We start from the raw sequence: 20,236 nt of genomic DNA on the forward strand, positions 1-20,236 counted from the left end.
TTTGAGATAACAATAAATGGCATTGTCAAAGATACTGGTTCCCCTATCCATCTGTGGCAACGTTTCCCCTAAATGCTAATGACAAATCCAGCTCCAGAACCAGCCATAGCCTAGCCAGCTGGCAAATATTTTGAATACGGTGTACCAACAACAAATAACTTTAGCTAGCTAGATAAGATTAGCATGCTCGCTGTCGACACTGACAGCTGTCAGTGCCCTCCTTATTGTTATTTCTCCACTCCACCTGGAAATCACCACAACGTTAGCACCCCCAATTCATGAATACGTATTAGCAACCTGCGCCATTCTTTGGAGGTGGAACCTAAACGATCATTTCTGTTATAGGACAGGAATTTCCGTTGAAATAAGGGCAGGATTGCCCTCTGGTGGGGGCCTTTAAAGCTAAATTCTCAAATCTACACATTTTGCCATGAGTTATGCCATGTTAATATCATATCTGAATGAGAATGACTAACAAAATCAATTGGGGCCCCCTGGAGATCAGGGCCCCTGGGCACATGCCTTCTGTGCACCATCGGTATTCGGCCATGATTACTAGAAGATTAAACAGCTGGCTAGACTAACTACCAATCTAAAAATATACATGGCTAATTGTCAGCTAATTGAGTGACTGACATAACAAGATAAAAACTGCTGATGCGCAAACACATTTTGAAATTGCACCTGGTGTATTTTACTTGATAATTTTTTTATTCATTTTTTCTTTGTCTTTTTTTCTTTATTACCCTCCAACCTTACCACCCCTCCCCCAAATGGAGAAAACTAGTGAACAATGCTTAGGCCTGTATTTCCAGCTTATACATGCTATATACATTTTATGGACACAGTCTATTTTACAATAGTTTTATTTTATTTGTTTTTAATTCTTCCTCTACCCTCAACCTCTCCCATATATTTATGATCTCCATCTGGTTTGATTTCTGACAGTGATGAGAGGTGGTCATTTGACCGCAGACCCATTACGGATGCAGGCAATGAGACAGTGATCGCTGAGATCCTGGTTGAAGACAGCAGAGGTGTATTTAGAGGGCAGGTTGGTCAGTAAGCTAAGGACCCTGGGACTAAACACCTCCCTCTGCAACTGGATCCTGGACTTCCTGACGGGCCGCCCCCAGGTGGTAAGGGTAGGTAACAACACATCCGCCATGCTGATCCTCAACACAGGGACTCCTCAGGGGTGCGTACTCAGCCCCATCCTGTACTCCCTGTTCACTCATGACTGCACGGCCAGGCACGACTCCAACACCATCAGTTTGCCGATGATGACAACGACGAGACAGCCTATAGGGAAGAGAGACCTGGCCGTGTGGTGCCAGGATAACAACCTCTCCCTCAACGTGATCAAGACAAAGGAGATGATTGTGGACTACAGGAAAGAGTGGACCTAGCACGCCCCCATTCTCATCGACGGGGCTGTTGTGGAGCAGGTCCTTGGTGTCCACATCACCAACAAACTAACATGGTCAAAGCACACCAAGACAGTCGTAAAGAGGGCACGACAAAACCTATTCCCCCTCAGAAGACTGAAAAGATTTGGCATGGGTCCTCAGATCTTCAAAAACTTCTACAGCTGCACTAACGAGAGCATCCCGACTGGTTGCATCACTGCCTGGTATGGCAACTACTTGGCCGCCGACCGCAAGGCACTACAAAGGGTAGTGCGTACGGCCTAGTACATCACTGGCGCCAAGCTTCCTGCCATCCAGGACCTCTACACCAGGCGGTGTCAGAGGAAGGCCCTGAAAATTGTTGAAGACTCCAGCCACCCTAGCCATAGACTGTTCTCTCTGCTACTCTCTGTTGTTATCATCTATTCATAGTCACTTTAATAACTCTACCTACATGTACATATTACGTCAACTAACCGGTGCCCCCACACATTGACTCTGTACAGGTACCACCCTGTGTATAGTCTCGCTATTGTTATTTTACTGCTGCTTTTTAATTACTTTTATGTCTTATTCTTACTCATATATTTTTTATTAAATTGCATTGTTGGTTAGGGACCGGTAAGTAAGCATTTCACTGTAAGGTGAAATGTAAGGTGAAGTGCATGTGACTAAAACAATTTAATTTGATTATGCCTGGAGCCAGCCCTGTCTATTTACCATGTAAACCACTTGACCCAGATATCTGACCAATATTAACTTCTGCCAGTGTTTCAAATGGGTATCAAAGCAAAAGATTAATGAATATAATAATTGGGTTTGTTTACAATAATAAAATGATGCCAATTTGACCTGTCACTACGGTAGGTCACTCTTTGAGTGTATCCTTGTGGGTACTTCCATTCAAAATCATATTTTCCCTAACCCGTAGCCCTAACCGTATTCATAACCATAACCCTAAACCTAACTCTAACCTTAGTTGTAACCCTAACCCTAAACCTAACCTCTAAGTTTAAAAGATTATTTGTCCTCGTGGTAAATGTCCCATGAGGGAGAATTTTCAATGTTTTACTATCTTTGTGGGGACATTTCCGGTACCCACAAGGATAGTAACACAAGCCCACCCACAAAAGTTTCAGAATGAGTAGACACACAGATCTCCCAGTTCTCCAGGGGACAGACACATCTAGCTGGAAAGTTTCCCACACAGAACCACTAACTCCAACACCAACCTGCCATCTCAGCTGTGTACTGTGATGTATTGGTCACCCTCTAAACCAGTACCATAGTCTCTAACTAAACAACCTTAAGCTGTGTTTCATGTTTCTTGTATTACTGTTACTGCAGCAGTCAGATCACATAGAATGTGTTGACTCCACTGATAACCCCTCACATCACTGAGTTGAATGGAGTATTGCTGGAGATGACATTTCAATACAAAAATTTATTCATAAAGATTAAAAAAATACATCACGAGTCAACCGTGCAAACTATTGAATCTTCACCGTAACCCAAAAGGCATTGTCTGTTTAATAATCAGACTTTCTGGTGGGACTCTTCAAAATGTCAGTCTGGCCACCCTCTATCTCTGTCTGGAAGACAGAGGTCATGGTATGACGTGGGCAGAGACACCTCTGAAGGAAGTGAGTCATGTCTACAGGAAGGACCCTCTGTACTGGGCAGGGGAGGAGAGGAAGAGAGGAGAGAACCTCCAACAAGGTGTTGAAAGATTTTAAGTTTTAAATATTTTTTACGATGTAGCGTCACAAAAAACGCAAGAAATCATGTGTCATACATGTAGCCTCCCATCTCTCTCTCTCACTCTCAATTTGTTTTTAATCAGTCGGCTGGACTAGTATCTAAAATGTAATTTGTGTCTATATTACATCCAGTGCTTGTTGTTCTTGTGAGTGGGTATTGCTGGCAAGACTGCAACCCACACCAAGCATGTGACTATGAGGAAATATGACCTATGTCTTACGAGAGGGGGGAAAGAAAAAGAGAGAGCGGTGAGAGAAAGAGAAAGAATGAGACAGAAAGAGTGAGAGGGCAGATGAAGGCAGAGAGAGAGAGGGAGAGAGAGAGGGAGAGATAAAGAAGAGGCTAGAGGAGAAATGCATAGAGAGAAGAAATAAAGAGCGAGAGAAAGAGAAAGATATACAGAGCGAGAGAGAGAAAGAGAAAGATATACAGAGAGAGACAGAGAAAGATATACAGAGCGAGAGAGAGACAGAGAAAGATATACAGAGCGAGAGAGAGACAGAGAAAGATATACAGAGCGAGAGAGAGACAGAGAAAGATATACAGAGCGAGAGAGAGACAGAGAAAGATATACAGAGCGAGAGAGAGACAGAGAAAGATATACAGAGCGAGAGAGAGACAGAGAAAGATATACAGAGCGAGAGAGAGACAGAGAAAGATATACAGAGCGAGAGAGAGACAGAGAAAGATATACAGAGCGAGAGAGAGACAGAGAAAGATATACAGAGCGAGAGAGAGACAGAGAAAGATATACAGAGCGAGAGAGAGACAGAGAAAGATATACAGAGCGAGAGAGAGACAGAGAAAGATATACAGAGCGAGAGAGAGACAGAGAAAGATATACAGAGGGAGAGAGAGACAGAGAAAGATATACAGAGCGAGAGAGAGACAGAGAAAGATATACAGAGAGAGAAAGAGGGAGCGTCAGAGTATGCAATGGAAAACAAGATGAGGAAACGACAGCGTCAGGGAGACCAGGGAGACCCCTCTCCTGTTCACATCTTGTCAACAAGCCAGTGACGTTCCCACTGGAAGGGAATACCGAGACGGGGATAGAGGGGGGAATTCCTGGCAGGAGGCCAAGTTTTCCTACAAATCTTCGTCAGTGGAACAAAATAAAATGTTACATTTCCCCAACCAGACAGGGAAAAGGGAATTCAGCAGATTACAACAAGATTACAACCAGTTCTGATAATAACATAATTGAAACAATATTTGCGCGCTGGGAATAGAGTAGATTCTACAGTGAGATGGTTAGGATGGATGTAAGGATTTCCCTACTACTAAGTAGTATAAGGATGTGTAGTGAGGTAAGGATGTGCATTATTGGTGCAGAAAGAGAGAGAGAGCAACCCACAAAATGAGACACATTTATCACGATCCCAACCAACTCCCCCCTCTCTGCGCCCCTTTATTATCATTCCAATCTTTTTTATCATTCCTTCGTTGCTGTCTCCCTAGACCCCCAGCCCTTGATGTCACTCCCAAGAAAAAGCATGACCTCATTATCTTGGTGGCCCCTCCCCATTGGGTGTTTTCAAATCCTCCCAGGAAATCCCACAGCCAACCAGACGCAGGTCGAACCCCCTCCCCTCGAAATTGCAAGCTCAGTAAAGAGCCGGCATTAACCCCCTCAGTGCTGGGCTCAGCCATCCCTGTGTTTTTGTTGTCTGCAGCTCTCAAGAACAAAAAGAGCAGGGGAACGCTAGTCTGTGCATTTTTAACACAGTAGCTGGTTGGCTAGGTTCAGTTCTAAGATGGCTGCTGAACGCTTTTGTCAATGGTGAACAGTTTTTGTTGTAGCACCGGCAGTCTATTGGTCTATTGAGCAGGGGCATGGCAGGTAACGGAGCTTTGTTGAGCCGTGTGGTGGCTGTAGGCTGGGGGGGGGGGGAATAGTGTAGATGGAGGCAGTTTCCTTTGTGCTCACTAAGCCCTGTCTCTGTCTGGCTTTCAGCCCGGCTATCTATGCACATTCCGTCTGTCTGGGGCAGACTGGACTGGACTGGAAAAAGAGAATGGCCGTTCATTCTCCAATGTTCCATAACCACGGGAAAAACAAGACATGTGTGATGGAGACTATCAGGAGCCAACAACATTGGCTGTGGTCCTGTCCTAGCATCAGTGAATAGTCGCTGTTCAGAGGACCACAATGCATAGAAGTCATAAGGTGAATGCACCAATTTGTAAGTCGCTCTGGATTAGAGCGTCTGCTAAATGACGTAAATGCAAATGTAAATTGTACAACGTTTTGTGTTATCCTCAAAGATTTCAAATACAGTGTATCCACTTGTACAGCTAGAATTGTGTTTTTAAATTGTCAAATAAAATCTATTTATCTTTTCAGTTCAGCATACAAACATGTTGAGTCCTGGATTTTGGACACTGTTGGACTGATATAACTGGTACAGTGAATGAAAAAGTGTAGGAGTGAAATAGTGAATACATTCTATATAACATTGAGATAAGGGAGGTGAAATATAATTTCTGAAAGTCTGATTAAAGGCTTTTATTGAGGCCAAAAGTGTAAAGCTCGGCAGTTTGAACCTACATGCACATGTCCCTTTTCCTTTGCAAATGTCATCGTTTCAGATTAACAATGGAACATTGCAGTCGGTCTGCAAAAATACTTCATTAAACTGAGCTGTGTGTCCTTGGTTCTGGAGACAGAACAGAGACAGTGTGTCAGTCACTGACCTCGGTCTAAAATCGGGGGGGGAGGGGGGGGAATAAACCTGGCACCACATTTTCTCTATAATCTTTAAATCCACAAACCAGATGAGTTCCTGAAGTCGATCATTTTATAAGGAGCTTTCGGGCGAGCTAGCCCTGAGCCATAGCCATAACCAGAGCCCTAAGAATACCCAACTGCAACTGCCAAACCTAGCCATTGTCCAACTAGATAAGAACTGTTGTCACGCCCTGGCCATAGAGAGGTTTTTTATTCTCTATTTTGGGTAGGCCAGGGTGTGACTAGGGTGGGCATTCTATGTTCCTTTTTCTATGTTCTTTATTTTCTATGTTTTGGCCGGGTATGGTTCTCAATCAGGGACAGCTGTCTATCGTTGTCTCTGATTGGGAACCATACTGAGGTAGCCCTTTTCCCTCCTTGTGTTGTGGGAAGTTGACTTTGTTAATGGCACATAGCCTTTAGCTTCATGGTTTGTTGGGTAGTGTTTATTGTTTTGTTCGGCGTCTTTTCTAATAAAAAGAGTATGTACGCTCACCACGCTGCACCTTGGTCCTCTCCTTTCAACCAACGTGACAGAACTTCCTACCACCAACGGACCAAGCAGCGTGGCAAAAAGGACTCCTGGTCATGGGAGGATATCCTGGACGGCAAGGGATCCTACACATGGAAGGAGATCCTGGCTGGAAGGGATCGCCTCCCATGGGAACAGGTGGAGGCAGCCAGGAGAGCGGAGGCAGCAGGAGAGGGGAGCCAACGTTATGCGGGAACACGGCTGGCAAGGAAGCCCGAGAGGCAGCGAGCACACGGGGAGATTGGCGGAGTCAGGCGATAGACCTGAGCCAACTCCCTGTGCTTACCGGAAGCAGCGTGGTACTGGTCAGGCACCATGTTATGCGGTGAAGCACACGGTGTCTCCAGTACGCACTCATAGCCCGGAGCGCTATATGCCAGCCCCCTGCAAGTGCTATGCGAGAGTGGGCATCCAGCCAGGGCGGATTGTGCCAGCTCAGCGCGTCTGGTCTCCAGTGCAACGTTTCGGCCCAGGGTAGATAAACTAGTAATATCATCAATCATGTGTAGTTAACTAGAGATTATGATTGATTGATTGTTTTTTATAAGATAAGTAAAAAAAAACTTTTTTAAAAAATCGGCCAAATCGGCGTCCAACAATACCGATTTCCGATTGGTATGAAAACTTGAAATCGGCCCGAATTAATCGGCCATTCCGATTATTCGGTCGACCTCTACTCTGGACGGTTCTGACTTAGAATTTGTGGACAACTACAAATATCTAGGTGTCTGGTTAGACTGTAACTCTCCTTCCAGACTCACATTAAGCATCTCCAATCCAAAATGAAATCTAGAATCGGCTTCCGATTTCGCAACAAAGCCTCCTTCACTCATGCTGCCAAACATACCCTCGTAAAACTGACTATCCTACCGATCCTTGACTTCGGCGATGTCATTTACAAAATAGCCTCCAACACTCTACTCAGCAAATTGGATCTAGTCTATCACAGTGCCATCTGTTTTGTCACCAAAGCCCCATATACTACCCACCACTGCGACCTGTATGCTCTCGTTGGCTGGCCCTCGCTACATATTCGTCGCCAAACCCACTGGCTCCAGGTCATCTATAAGTCTTTGCTCGGTAAAGCCCCACCTTTTCTCAGCTCACTGGTCACCATAGCAACACCCACCCATAGCACACGTTCCAGCAGGTATATCTCACTGGTCATCCCCAAAGCCAACACCTGCTTTGGCGTCCTTTCCTTCCAGTTCTCTGCAGCCAATGACTGGAACGAACTGCAAAAATCACTGAAGTTGGAGACTTATATCTCCCTCTCTAACTTTAAGCATCAGCTGTCAGAGCAGCTTACTGATCACTACACCTGTACACAGCCCATCTGTAAAAAGCCCACCCAACTACCTCATCACCATATTTGTTTTGCTCTTTTGCACCCCAGTATCTCTACTTGCACATCATTATCTGCACATCTATCACTCCAATGTCAATGTTAAATTGTAATTATTTCGCCACTATGGCCTATTTATTGCCTTACCTCCCTAATCTTACTGCATTTGCACACACTGTATATAGATATTTCTATTGTGTTATTGACTGTACTTTTCTGATCAGGTTTCAGCTCCTAATCTGAGTATTCATGTCTACCTCAAAATGAATGCACCTGTTGGATTAGAGTGTATGATGTGACTCAAATGAGGAAGCTCCTGCACACAGCTTGCAAATGATCACCGTTATGAACATTCCTACCACAACTAACTTAGCCCTACCTCAGTAACACATAAAAGGAAAACTCCACCAAAAAACAATCTTTTGGTATTTGTTTCATTAGTACATTGTTGATATAGTCCCAAAATGTTTTGCATGTCAGCAATCAAGTTCTCAAGATATATAACTTTCAAAATACAGAAATCTGGCTGGTATTATTAATTTTGCATCATACGATGAGAAAGTGACAACGCTAAAGAGTGTTTACACAACATGTGTGAAAATGTGTGAAAGCATGAAGAATAACTCATAAGCTAGAGTTCACCATAGTATTCCCCAAAATCCATGGAAGACAACACACCCATTCACAGCTTTGTGATTATAGGACCCACTATTTATAAATGATGAACAATTTCCCCTAAGATGGTCTGGCTGTCGCTGGATAACATGCTTACAGTATCTGACTACTCACACAAGGCAGGCACGCGCACACACACACACACACACACACCCACACACACACACACACACACACACACACACACACACACACACACACACACACACACACACACACACACACACACACACACACACACACACACACACAAAAGCTGGAGTCAGTGAACACAGGAAAGCTTCTCTACATACCTAATCTAGTTTATTCATACTGTGGTGTACTCTGGGCCTGACACACTGCAAACAGCTGAGAGGCTGGGAAATCATGCTTAGGGTGGACAGGGAGTTGTGATCAAAGTCAGATATGGGGAGTTAGAGAGACACAGGCAGAGTGAGGGAGAGTCAGTAATGTGACAGCCTGAATACAGTCAACATGTGTAATAGACTCAACAATGTACACTTCTGCACACTGGGTGAGTGGTAGACAAACAAACAGAGATTGTAAACACATACTGTCACATAAAGGGACACACAGTAGAGATATGGTCTAAGTTCATAAACACATAGCCTAACAAGCATTTATCAAATTAATTCTGGAATAAGCCATCTGCAATATTTCTGGTCACGAAAGTGAGAAAAGCAGAAAACAAGGTTTAAAAATAAGGAAGTGAAACTTGTAACGGGCCTAACATATTTCACAGACCCACCCAAACCACCCTTCTGTCAAGTCTGCGATGCTAACAACATGCTATCTGCTATCACTTCTCCCTCAGTAAACAAATGCATCCAACTCTAGTCGAGTGAAAGGTCTTCATGACTAAACTGCGAGTTGTTTCAATGAAAAAATGTAGAAATTCAGAAACATAGTTCAGAAACTACAACCATGAGGAACCAAGTACCCCAATGAGTCCACTACAGACCACACAAATCTGCCCCATATAACTTCCCATCCTAGACTTTATGTACAACCATCCAACAAAAGGACTTACTTCTTGTCCTTAATGCGATTCCTGTATCGCTGGTCCCTTCGTGACATGTCTCCCTTCAGAGACAAGGCCTTGCTATGACAGTCAGGAAACAGGCTCATCTTAACAGCAGCGTATTGGCTATTGCGTAAAGAGGAAACCTGCTGCTACTAAACCACACCACCACACAGCAGCACTGTCACAACCATGAATACCTTTCTCTCTTTCTCTCTTTCTGCAGCTGCATTCTGGGGCATCTTTTTTCTTTTTTACTCACGTGTTTCCTGTCCCTGCCCTCTCTCTCCCAGCTTCCGTTGGGAGTGGTGGTGACCCTGTGACATCATAGCCTTTCCCATCCCCCGCTCCTCCTGTCTGACCTCCCTTCATCCCTCTGTCTGCCAGACGGCTGGCCCCTCAGTCAAATACAACTGGCTTCTCAGTCAGTTAACTACAACCAGCTCCTCATATTCAACCACAGTGGGATAGCCAATACTACTCAATAAAGGGTCCCCCATCTCCCTAACTCACTCTACTAATTTCCATCTCCTACTCCTCAAAGATGCCATAGGCAGGCAGAAAGGTCATTTTCCAATCGATTAAAACCCTTCTAACACACTCCCTTTTCAGTTTACCAACCTTTTCCTGCGACTCCGGTATTCAATTTTGGATGGAGGAGAGAGGAGACAGAAGCCCCTCAGCGAATCAGGTGAGGGTTTAGAGGGAGATAACATTTTCTTTAGCCAATTAAGATGATCCTTGAAGAAGAGTCTGTGTCCTAATAGGAATCCTAACATCTCAGGTGATCTTTACAAAGGAAATGGTGTCTCTTTGTTAAGAGCCTCTGTGGACAACCTTGTAGCTACTGCAGCACCGAGAGATAGTGTTTTAGGCAGGACACAGAACAGTCCTATCAGGATGCGCATACTGTTCTAGCACTGCTCCCTTCAGGTTTCAAGGTTAGGCGTCACGCTTCTCAGTTCCTTACTGATCCCCCTGCAAAAGTCCCTACTTTTAAAACACAAAAATCTCACATCAACAGCATGGTCAGGAGGGAGAGACAATAGAGCCTAACAAATTTAAAATGAAGAGATTGGGTGACGTAAATATTTGCCACAGAGCCATACATTACAGTTACAGTATACAATATTATATAATACATCATTATGTAGTTAAGAATGTAATCTGCTGTGCTAGCCATCAGTTATGATTTACAACAGATCATGTCACATGAGTCATTATAAACTGGGTGGTTCGAGATCTTAATGCTGATTGGCTGACAGCCGTGGCATATCAGACCGTATACCACATGTATGACAAAACACTTATTTTTACGGCTGTAATTACATTGGTAAACAGTTTATAATAGCAATAACGCACCTCGGGGGTTTGTGATATATGGCCAATATACCACGGCTAAGGGCTGTGTCCAGGCACTCTGCATTGCATCGTGCTTAAGAACCATATACCACACCCCCTCGGGCCTTATTGCTTAATTATACTCAGTAATATGGGAAATAACACACTGACATCTAAGGCCATGCAGCAAACAGCTTTAATCCTCGTTCTAGAGAGAACACTTGTCTCTAAACCCCCTGCTGGCATACTGCACCCCCCCCCCTCGATTCTCTCTCTTACAGAGGAAAACTTCTAATGTTTTCTCTCTCTCCCCCTCTCTCAAAGACAATGTCTAACCTTCTCTCCTCTCTCTCCCCCTCCTCTCCCTCTCCTTAATCACTTCATGGCCTTGAGAAGCTGCGAGCAAAGCGTGAAGTTGATAAGAGAATAAAGCTACCGTAATCTAATGCTACGCTAGTAAGGCTATGTGACGTTAGCTTTCAAGCATTTTAGCTTGAATGTGTAAAGCTTTTATTTTCACCTTTTACAGTGTGTCACTTTCACAGAGATGTCAGTCTTTTAAGGTGAGTCTAGCTGTCATAAATTGTTGTAATTGTAAATATTGTAATTATTTCGCCACTATGGCCTATGTATTGCCTTACCTCCCTAATCTTACTACATTTGTACACACTGTATATAGACTTTTCTATTATGTTATTGACTGTACGTTTGTTTATCCCATGTGTAACTCTGTGTTGTTTGTGTCACACTGCTTTGCTTTATCTTGGCCAGGTAACAGTTGTAAATGAGAACTTGTTCTCAACTGATCTACCTGGTTAAATAAAGGTGAAATAAACCAAAAATATATATAAAAAAATAGTGTATATGGCTACATACAGTGAATGCATCACTTTCAAATCAAATGTGTAGACCTTACAGTGAAATGCTTACTTACAAGCCCTTAACCAACAATGCAATTTTAAGAAAAATACCACAAAAAAAATGAAATCAAAATAACAAATAATTAAAGAGCAGCAGTAAAATAACAATACCGAGGCTATATACAGGGGGTACCGGTACAGAGTCAACGTGCGGGGGCACCAGTTATTTTAGATAATTTGTACATGTAGGTAGAGTTATTAAAGGGAAAGGGGGATACCCAGTCAGATGTACAACTGAATGCATTCAACTGAAATGTGTCTTCCACATTTATAACAACCCCTCTGAATCAGAGAGGTGCGGGGGGCTGCCATAATCGACATCCACGTCTTCGGCGCCTGGGGAAGAGTGGGTTAACTGCCTTGCTCAGGGGCAGAACGACAGCTCGGGGATTCGATCCAGCAACCTTTAGGTTACTGTCCCAACGCTCTAACCACTAGTGACTATGCATATATAATAACAGAGACAAGCAGCAGCGTAAAAGGGGGGGGGCAATGCAAATAGTCTGGGTAGCCATTTGATTAGATGTTCAGGAGTCTTATGGCTTGGGGGTAGAAGCTGTTTAGAAGCCTCTTGGACCTAGACTTGGCGTTCCAGTACCACTTGCCATGCGGTAGGGGAGAGAACAGTCAATGACCAGGGTGTCTGGGGTCTTTTACAATTTTCAGGGCATTCCTCTGACATCACCTGGTATAGAGGTCTTGGATGGCAGGAAGCTTGGACTCAGTGATGTACTGGGCCATACTCACTACCCTCTGTAATGTCTTGCGATCGGAGGCCGAGCAGTTGCCGTACAAGGCAGTGATGCAACCAGTCAGGATGCTCTCGATGGTGCAGCTGTAGAACCTTTTGAGGATCTGAGGACCCATGCCAAATCTTTTTAGTCTTCTGAGGGGAAATAGGTTTTGAGTATGGCCCAGTACTTGAAGCTCTCAACATGCGCCACTACAGCCCTGTCAATGAGCAAAGGCAGATTAGACACTCGTCGCCGGATCCTCTCAAGACACCCCGACCTCCTTCCAGCGAAACCTTCCGATAATGGAATTCATTGCCCTTGACATTCAAATGTTCTCTGCCGTGGGTGATGTTGGCTTTCGCGACTGGTGGTGCACCAGTACACACTAACGTTACCAAGTGCGCTATTGTTCAGATGTTGCCCTACCGGAGTTACACAGTAACAGCGTCACTGCTATTAGCTTCACGACATACTATGGAACGCCTTTTGGGTCTTTGCGTGTCAAAACAGATACACGTCAAATAACACTATTTGACGCGTTAAATAAGCTTTTAATTTGACACGTCAAATAACACAGTCCTATTATAGAATGTTCTGAATTTGCATGTGCAAGCCAAGCACCACTACTACTATCAGTAGCACTGTCAAAGATGTACAAAATGGTCTGCAAACAAGCAAACACCAGCTACGAACGATGTGTTTACAATACCACGTTGGTAATAAAGCATTATTTGGTAGACCGCAACTTCTGGGGTAGCTAGCTAGCTTTAGCTTGATACCTAGCTAGCACCAATACAACCAGCCTGAAAACAATGACCAGTCATTTTCACTATTCTTAGCAATGATTTAGGAATCCTTGTAAGTAAGTATTAGCTAGATTGCCAACTTGTTGTTCACCTATTGAAATTGAATTTCAGTTCATGAAAATAAATAGCTATCCAGCTACTTAACCCTGTTGCCCAAAGCTAATGTTATAAGCAGCCAGCTAGCTTCATCTGGCTAGTGAGGCTCGACCCGACCTGGTTATGTGTTGTGAATAATAAAATTACCTCTTTGAATGAGATGCCGAAGGTTATAATTGGTGGAATCATGCCATATTTAGACTACATAATGTTAAACAAGGTTGGAATGTGAAGCAATGAAATGGGGTATCAGTCTACTTGGTGACACCCACAGAACACAACTGTGAAGAGTTTACGCAAATGTTAGCATTGTAGCTCTTATCGCGGGACTGTGACTGTGTGAAATCACCTCCCCAGTCAGCCTATTGTGTGTATTGCCATTCATATTACACTGTACAGCTTTACCTCAGGATTAGGGATCAATGAAATGGGGTAACAGTCTAATCAATACCCAATATATTTTTTCCCAACGTCCTCCTCAGAGTTATCAGACTCCAAAACATCCACGCAGTATTGTTTTTCCTCTGGAATAGGGTTCAATACATAAAGGTTGACAATAATGTGGCTCAATTCACAGTTGTTTCAGAGTCCTGCAATAATAGCTGCGATGCTAATGTTCTCTGGGTGTCACTGAGTAGACTGATACCCCATGTCATTGATCCACAATCCATAGGTAAGGCTGTATAGTGAAATAAGTATGCCCCCAATGCAATTCTAAATTATAATACATCCAGTGTGATTTCACCAGATTGTCAAATTAACAAATTGTTGTCTTTTGTTGATTTTATATAACAACATTAAAACCTCGTTTCGCATGATCTACTCAATTATGGCATAATTCTACTATTTGTATTCATTTGCATCACTGTCAATGCCATACTTTAATTTTGAAGGCTAACTGCAAAGTACACTATTGTGGCTAATCCTAGCTTCACATAGATGGGTCCTAGCTAGCTTCACATAGATGGGTCCGATCACCATCAATCAAATAAGAATTGTCTTATAAATTAGGGTTATTTTAGATGATGACACCTAGCTATATAGTTAGCTAGCGAACAATAGCTACTGAAATAGATTATGTCATTTTGCTATGTTTTTGGGGAAGAACATTGTTTGCATCCATGGGCTAGCTAGCTTTTTTTTAATGACCAGCACTGTAGGTGCACGAGACAACTTTACCAGCATCATAGCATACGTATCGATGATATGAGTGATAGTGTAATCAATGTGTAATAACTACGTAAAAAATGTATGAACGCGTTAAATTATTATGTGACGTGCAGTCATATTCAGGTCCTGATTGGTCAACAAGCTTACTTGACACGTCAAATAGTGTTATTTGACGTGTATCTTTTTTGACATGCTAAGACCCAAATGGCTTTCCATTTGAAACAGCACAGCAAGTAAGCTGCTAGTGGCCGAAGACTTTAACGCAGGGAAACTTAAATCAGTTTTTCCCTAATCTCTATCAACATGTTAAATGCGCAACCAGAGGGAAAAAAGATCACCTGTACTCCACACACAGAGACGCGTACAAAGCTCTCCCTCGCCCTCCATTTGGTAAATCTAACCATAATTCTATCCTCCTGATTCCTGCTTACAAGCAAAAATTTAAAAAAAAAATTTAAGAATCCCTTACCAACATGAGACAGCACAGTGGAAAGGCTCTGGGGGCTTTGTGTTGCACATCCTTGAGAAATGTACTTATTTCAGCCTCGAGGTGTGTGTGTACAGGAGTGTGTTAGTGTGTGTGTGTACATGAGTGTGTGTGTGGGGGTGTGTCTGCACGTGCATACAGTACCAGTCAAAAGTTTGGACAAACCTACTGATTCAAGGTTTTTTCTTTATTTTGACTATTTTCTACATTGTAGAATAATAGTGAAGACAAAAAAAAACAGGTAAATGATGATAGCATCATGTGTATAAAAATCATATACAGTATGATGGTTAAAAGCCAAATAATTTGACCCATGTAAAGATACACAAGTTACCATACCATGGTGTTCCTGCAGAGTGATTTCTTTTTACAGTATACCTGTGGTGTGCATTCCCAACTTCTCAAGTATCGATTGCCAAAAACAAAACTCACTCCATCTACATTACATTCAACTCCATTCTACAAAGGAAATCCAATTCACCCAAGAGCCAATTTACCTTAAAGTCCTTCCACTGAGGGGTATCCAAAGAGTCAAGTATTAGGGATCCAATTCACGAGGGAGAACTGAAGCTTCAGTCAATGCCATGGATGCCTACCGAACAGACCCAGTACACTACCAGGAGGAATCTTGTAAACTGGACTCTATTTTCGATTGTAACATAAAACACCTCTCTCTGAGATCTGGGGGTGGGGTCAACAGGGAAATCTCCTTACCGGTTTCTAAAAACAGAAATGAAAACTCAATAAAGCTAAAGCATGGTTAGGAGCAGTAGGGTCCTTCACTGGCAGTGTTTGGGGAATGCTTTAGCTGCCCTCCTCCCAGGGTGCTTTGCGGTCTCTGGTTTCTCATGGTGAGTCTTGGGGCTGCTGGGACGTCCCCATGCTGAGAGAGTTGGAGGATTGACCAATAGGAACGGGTCACTCCGTAAGAGTGCCACAGTATTTTCCCATGAAGCTGCTGTTCTAGCTGCCACTGGCTCTGTGAACAGGGCACACAAACACACTCTGCTGGTGCTCTGTGAGGACCGTGGAGTTTTTCCAACCCTGAGAATCCCAACAGCTTCCAAATAACCAATTCCAGCTATTTTCCAATTCCAGCTATTTTTCGTTTTTTTTTATTAAAATCTGCCATTCTAACACTCACTGAGCATTCAGTTCTATTCTATTTCAACAAGCTGACAGGACAGTGTGTTTTCATGATTTTCTTATGAAAACCTCTTTTTCCTGCTGTGTTACTTGAGGGGAGAAGGGGGACGCAGGCGGCTTTCCAGAGACGTCTCCAATCAGGAAAGCAGTCTTACCAACCCCCCCCTTTTTCCTTTCCATGACAATCCCTTCCTCCCTAAGGAGAAGGATCTGGGTCAGAAATCTATTACCTCCATATTCCAGACAGACAGGGAGAATTAGAATGTGTGACAGCACGCATGTAAAGTACCAGAACACTAAGCACAATTGGCTATAGAATTGGTAAAAACCCCTAGCTATTCTATCTGAAGGAAGCAGTTACTGTTTTTGTTGTTGTGGTGGTATTGAACGGATAGGACAGTGAAGGGAAGAAACGAAAGGTAAGAGGAATGCACAGGTTACAAGTTCTTGTATCTGACTTGTATGTCCCAAAAGGGTCGATGACAGCTAGGTCTTCTCAAAATAACATTCGGTAGAGACTGAAGGATTTCTTACATTCCACCCACACTGGGCTCAGGTGTGAATTACATTCGGTGCTTCACCAAGTGTGAGAGAAATGTGACCTCTTTTCTGTCCTAGCCTCTTCGCAACACACATATTATGAAGATACACAAACACACACCCTACCCCCTTCCCTTACCCCCCACTAAACCCAGCACTGTGGAGTAGCCAGATGTGTCTCTCCCTCTCATCTCCGGCCCATCTGTATACTCTCTGACTCACACACACGCACACACTAGGGCTGTCCCCGACAAAAAAAAATCTTGGTCGACTGAGAGTCGTCTGCTCATTAAAACAATCGATTTGGCAAAATGTTTAAATGTGTATTTTTCTATATATAGACATACCCTATGTTTGAATAAAATCAACTATATGTAGGCTACTGAGCTTGTCTGATGCTTTAAGCACTGCGATTACAAATGAAGACACACAAATTATTAAAGAGGCTCCCTCTTTAACTTGTTATGGATAGGGGGCAGTATTTTCACGGCCGGATAAAAAACGTACCCGATTTAATCTGATTATTACTCCTGCCCAGAAACTAGAATATGCATATAATTATTAGCTTTGGATAGAAAACACTCCAAAGTTTCTAAAACTGTTTGAATGGTGTCTGTGAGTATAACAGAACTCATTTGGCAGGCCAAAACCTGAGAAGATTCCAAACAGGAAGCGCCCTCTCTGACCATTTCTTGGCCTTTTTGATCATCTCTATCCAAAACAGGGGATCTCTGCTGTAACGTGACATTTTCTAACGCTCCCATAGGCTCTCAGAAGGCGCCAGAACGTTGAATGATGACTTTGCAGGCCATGGCTGAAAAACAGTAGCGCATTTGGTAAGTGGTCGATCTGAGAACAATGAGACTGGCGCACACGTGCACGAGACGACTCCATGTTTTCATTTTCAGTCTTTGAACGAAAACAACGACTCCCGGTCGGAATATTATCGCTTTTTTACGAGAAAAATCGCATAAAAATTGATTTTAAACAGCGTTTGACATGCTTCGAAGTACGGTAATGGAACGTCCTGGACCCTTTGTTGCTGCGGGAGTTCCACCGTCTCCACCCGGATCGCCATGTGCCTCGTCCTCCGGGTCGTCCCCGAGGTCAGTGTCGGCACGCTGCTGGAGCTGCGCGTCAAGGTGGGGGTACTGTCACGACTTCTACCGAAGTCGGTCCCTCTCCTTGTTCTGGCGACGTTCGGCGGTAGACGTCACCGGCCTTCTAGCCATCGCTGATCCACTTTTCATTTTCCATTTGTTTTGTCTTTGTTTTACACACCTGGTTTCAATTCCCCAATTACTTGTTCATTATTTAACCCTCTGTTCCCCCATGGTTTTTTGTGAGTGATTGTTTGTATGTATACGGTCCGTTATTGTGGGCTAGTTTATTGTGTTGTATTTATTGATTCCTTGAGTAAATTACGTTCCTTTCTTATTTCTGCTGTCCTGCGCCTGACTCCTCCACACCAGCTACACACAGGCTGATTACATAGCCGAACAGTTTGATAATCCATTAAATTATTTACCTTTGCCTATGTCCTGTAGTGATTTTGTGATGGAGCAGTCTGCTAATCCTACCTTAAAAGGTTTATTTGATAAAGTACTTCCGGTTGAGGAGGTAAGGAATGCTGCCCAGGGTTACTACATTCAAGATCAGTTGTTGGTGAGGAAATGGACACCTCGCAGCAAAAGTTTTGTGGGTGTCGCTATTGTTCAGATCATGGTTTTGAGATCTAGTTTTGAAAACATCTCATGACGTTTCTGGTCACTTAGGGGTTAGTAAAACCTATGATCGAATTTTGCAACATTTTTATTGGCCTCGTTTAAAGAAAGACATTTCCGCTTACATCAAAACATGCCATGTTTGTCAGCTGACTGGGAAGCCTAATCAGATGTTAAGGCCAGTCCCACTACAACCTATTCCTGTTACAGGCCAGCCATTTGAGCATTTGATTATTGATTGTGTTGGACCCTTAACCCGTTCTAAAGCTGGTAGCACCTACATGTTAACTGTGATGTGTCAGGCTACGAGATATCCTGCAGTCTATCCACTTTGCAACATGACCACTAAGTCTGTTGTGAAGGCTTTGTCACAGTTCATCTCAATTTTTGGAATACCTAAGGTGATTCAGAGCAATCAGGGTTCCAACTTCTCTTCGCACATATTTGCACAAGTCTTGCGACAATTGTGTGTAAAACAATCAGGCCAGTGCTTGTCATGTGCAGAGTCAAGGGTCCTTTGAGCGTTTTCATCAGATTTTGAAGCCACTGTTACGTGCGTACTGCACTGAATTAGAATGTGACTGGAAAGAGGGGTTACCCTGGTTGCTACTTGCTGTTAAAGAAGTATCACAAGAGAGCACTGGGTTCAGTCCTAATGACCTTGTTTTTGGTCATACTCTGCGTGGTCCCTTAAAGGATAACTCCTTAAAGGAGGATTGAAAGGTGGTTGAGCCTCCCCCAAATTTGTGTCATATGTTAGTTGTTTCTGACACAGGTTGTATGCAGCTTGTGAAATGGCTTAAGAAAAACTAGCATGCTCTCAGGTGAGGATGAAAAGGTTGTTTGACCGGCGAGCTGAGCCGCGACAATTTAGTCCAAGGGACCAGGTTCTGGCCCTGCTGCCCATTATCGGTTCTCCTTTTCAGGCCAAATTCAGCGACACATACACTGTGGTTCACCAATTGTCCAATCTGAACTATCTGATTGCTTCCCCTGAGCGCAGAAAGGCGAATCAGCTCTGCCATGTCAATTTGTTAAAGCCCTATTATGCTTGTTTGTCTTCTGAATTGGCTAAATCAGAACTATGTGCTAAAAATAACGTGGTTAGTCCTGTTTTGGTGGAATCCGTTGATCTGAGGTCAGCCACTCCACCTTCACATACAGTGGCAGAGTGTGATGAAGAGGGGGTACCGGGCCCTGATGGTATTTTACAGGGTAGGTTGATGAATTTAGAGTCCCTTGCAAACTTTGTTGGAGTCTGCATGGAGAGTTTGTTGGGTCACCTGTCTGATGATTGTCAAGCAGAGTTAACTGATTTGATCACTGTTTTTCAGTCTTTGTTTGCTGACACACCTTCTCGTACACATTTGGCAGTGCACAATATTGATGTTGGGGATGCTGTCCCCATTAAACAACGTTTTTATCGCATCTCGTTGGAGAAGCTACTCTGAGCCCTTGGACTCAGAGATTAAGTACATGCTAGTTAATGATATCGCTGTACCATCATTCTCCAGTTGGGCCTCCCCATGTCTCTTGGTGAACAAGTCAGATGGTTCTCTTAGATTTTGCACTGACTACCGGAAGGTTAAGTGTGACAACCTGACTGTTACCCACTCTCAAGGATGGAAGATTGTGTTGACCAGGTTGGTGCTGCCCGGTTTGTCAGCAAGTTTGATTTGCTGAAGGGTTACTGGCAGGTGCCTTGTCATCAAGAGCTCGTGAAATATCTGTTTTTATTACTCCTTCAGGTCTTTTCTCCTATACGGTCATGAGTTTTGGCCTACGCAACGCTCCTGCT

General features: G+C 43.5%; 1 protein-coding gene across 2 annotated transcripts in view; it reads right to left on the reverse strand.

The window, feature by feature from the left end:
- The window catches only part of LOC115163364 (LIM domain kinase 1), a 95,477-nt gene that overhangs the window by 49,179 nt on the left and 26,062 nt on the right, over positions 1–20,236 (reverse strand). The window contains exon 1 of one of the 2 annotated variants that reach the window (XM_029715190.1): positions 9,484–10,167. The exons of the other annotated variant lie outside the window; for it this stretch is intronic. Within the exon in view, the coding sequence (XP_029571050.1) occupies positions 9,484–9,581 (98 nt within the window). The 5' untranslated portion in view covers positions 9,582–10,167. Of the gene's footprint in view, positions 1–9,483; positions 10,168–20,236 lie in introns of those variants that run through there. 2 annotated transcript variants of the gene reach the window in all.

The sequence above is a fragment of the Salmo trutta genome, chromosome 26 (assembly GCF_901001165.1).
Source record: "Salmo trutta chromosome 26, fSalTru1.1, whole genome shotgun sequence".
Taxonomy (NCBI): Eukaryota; Metazoa; Chordata; class Actinopteri; order Salmoniformes; family Salmonidae; genus Salmo; species Salmo trutta.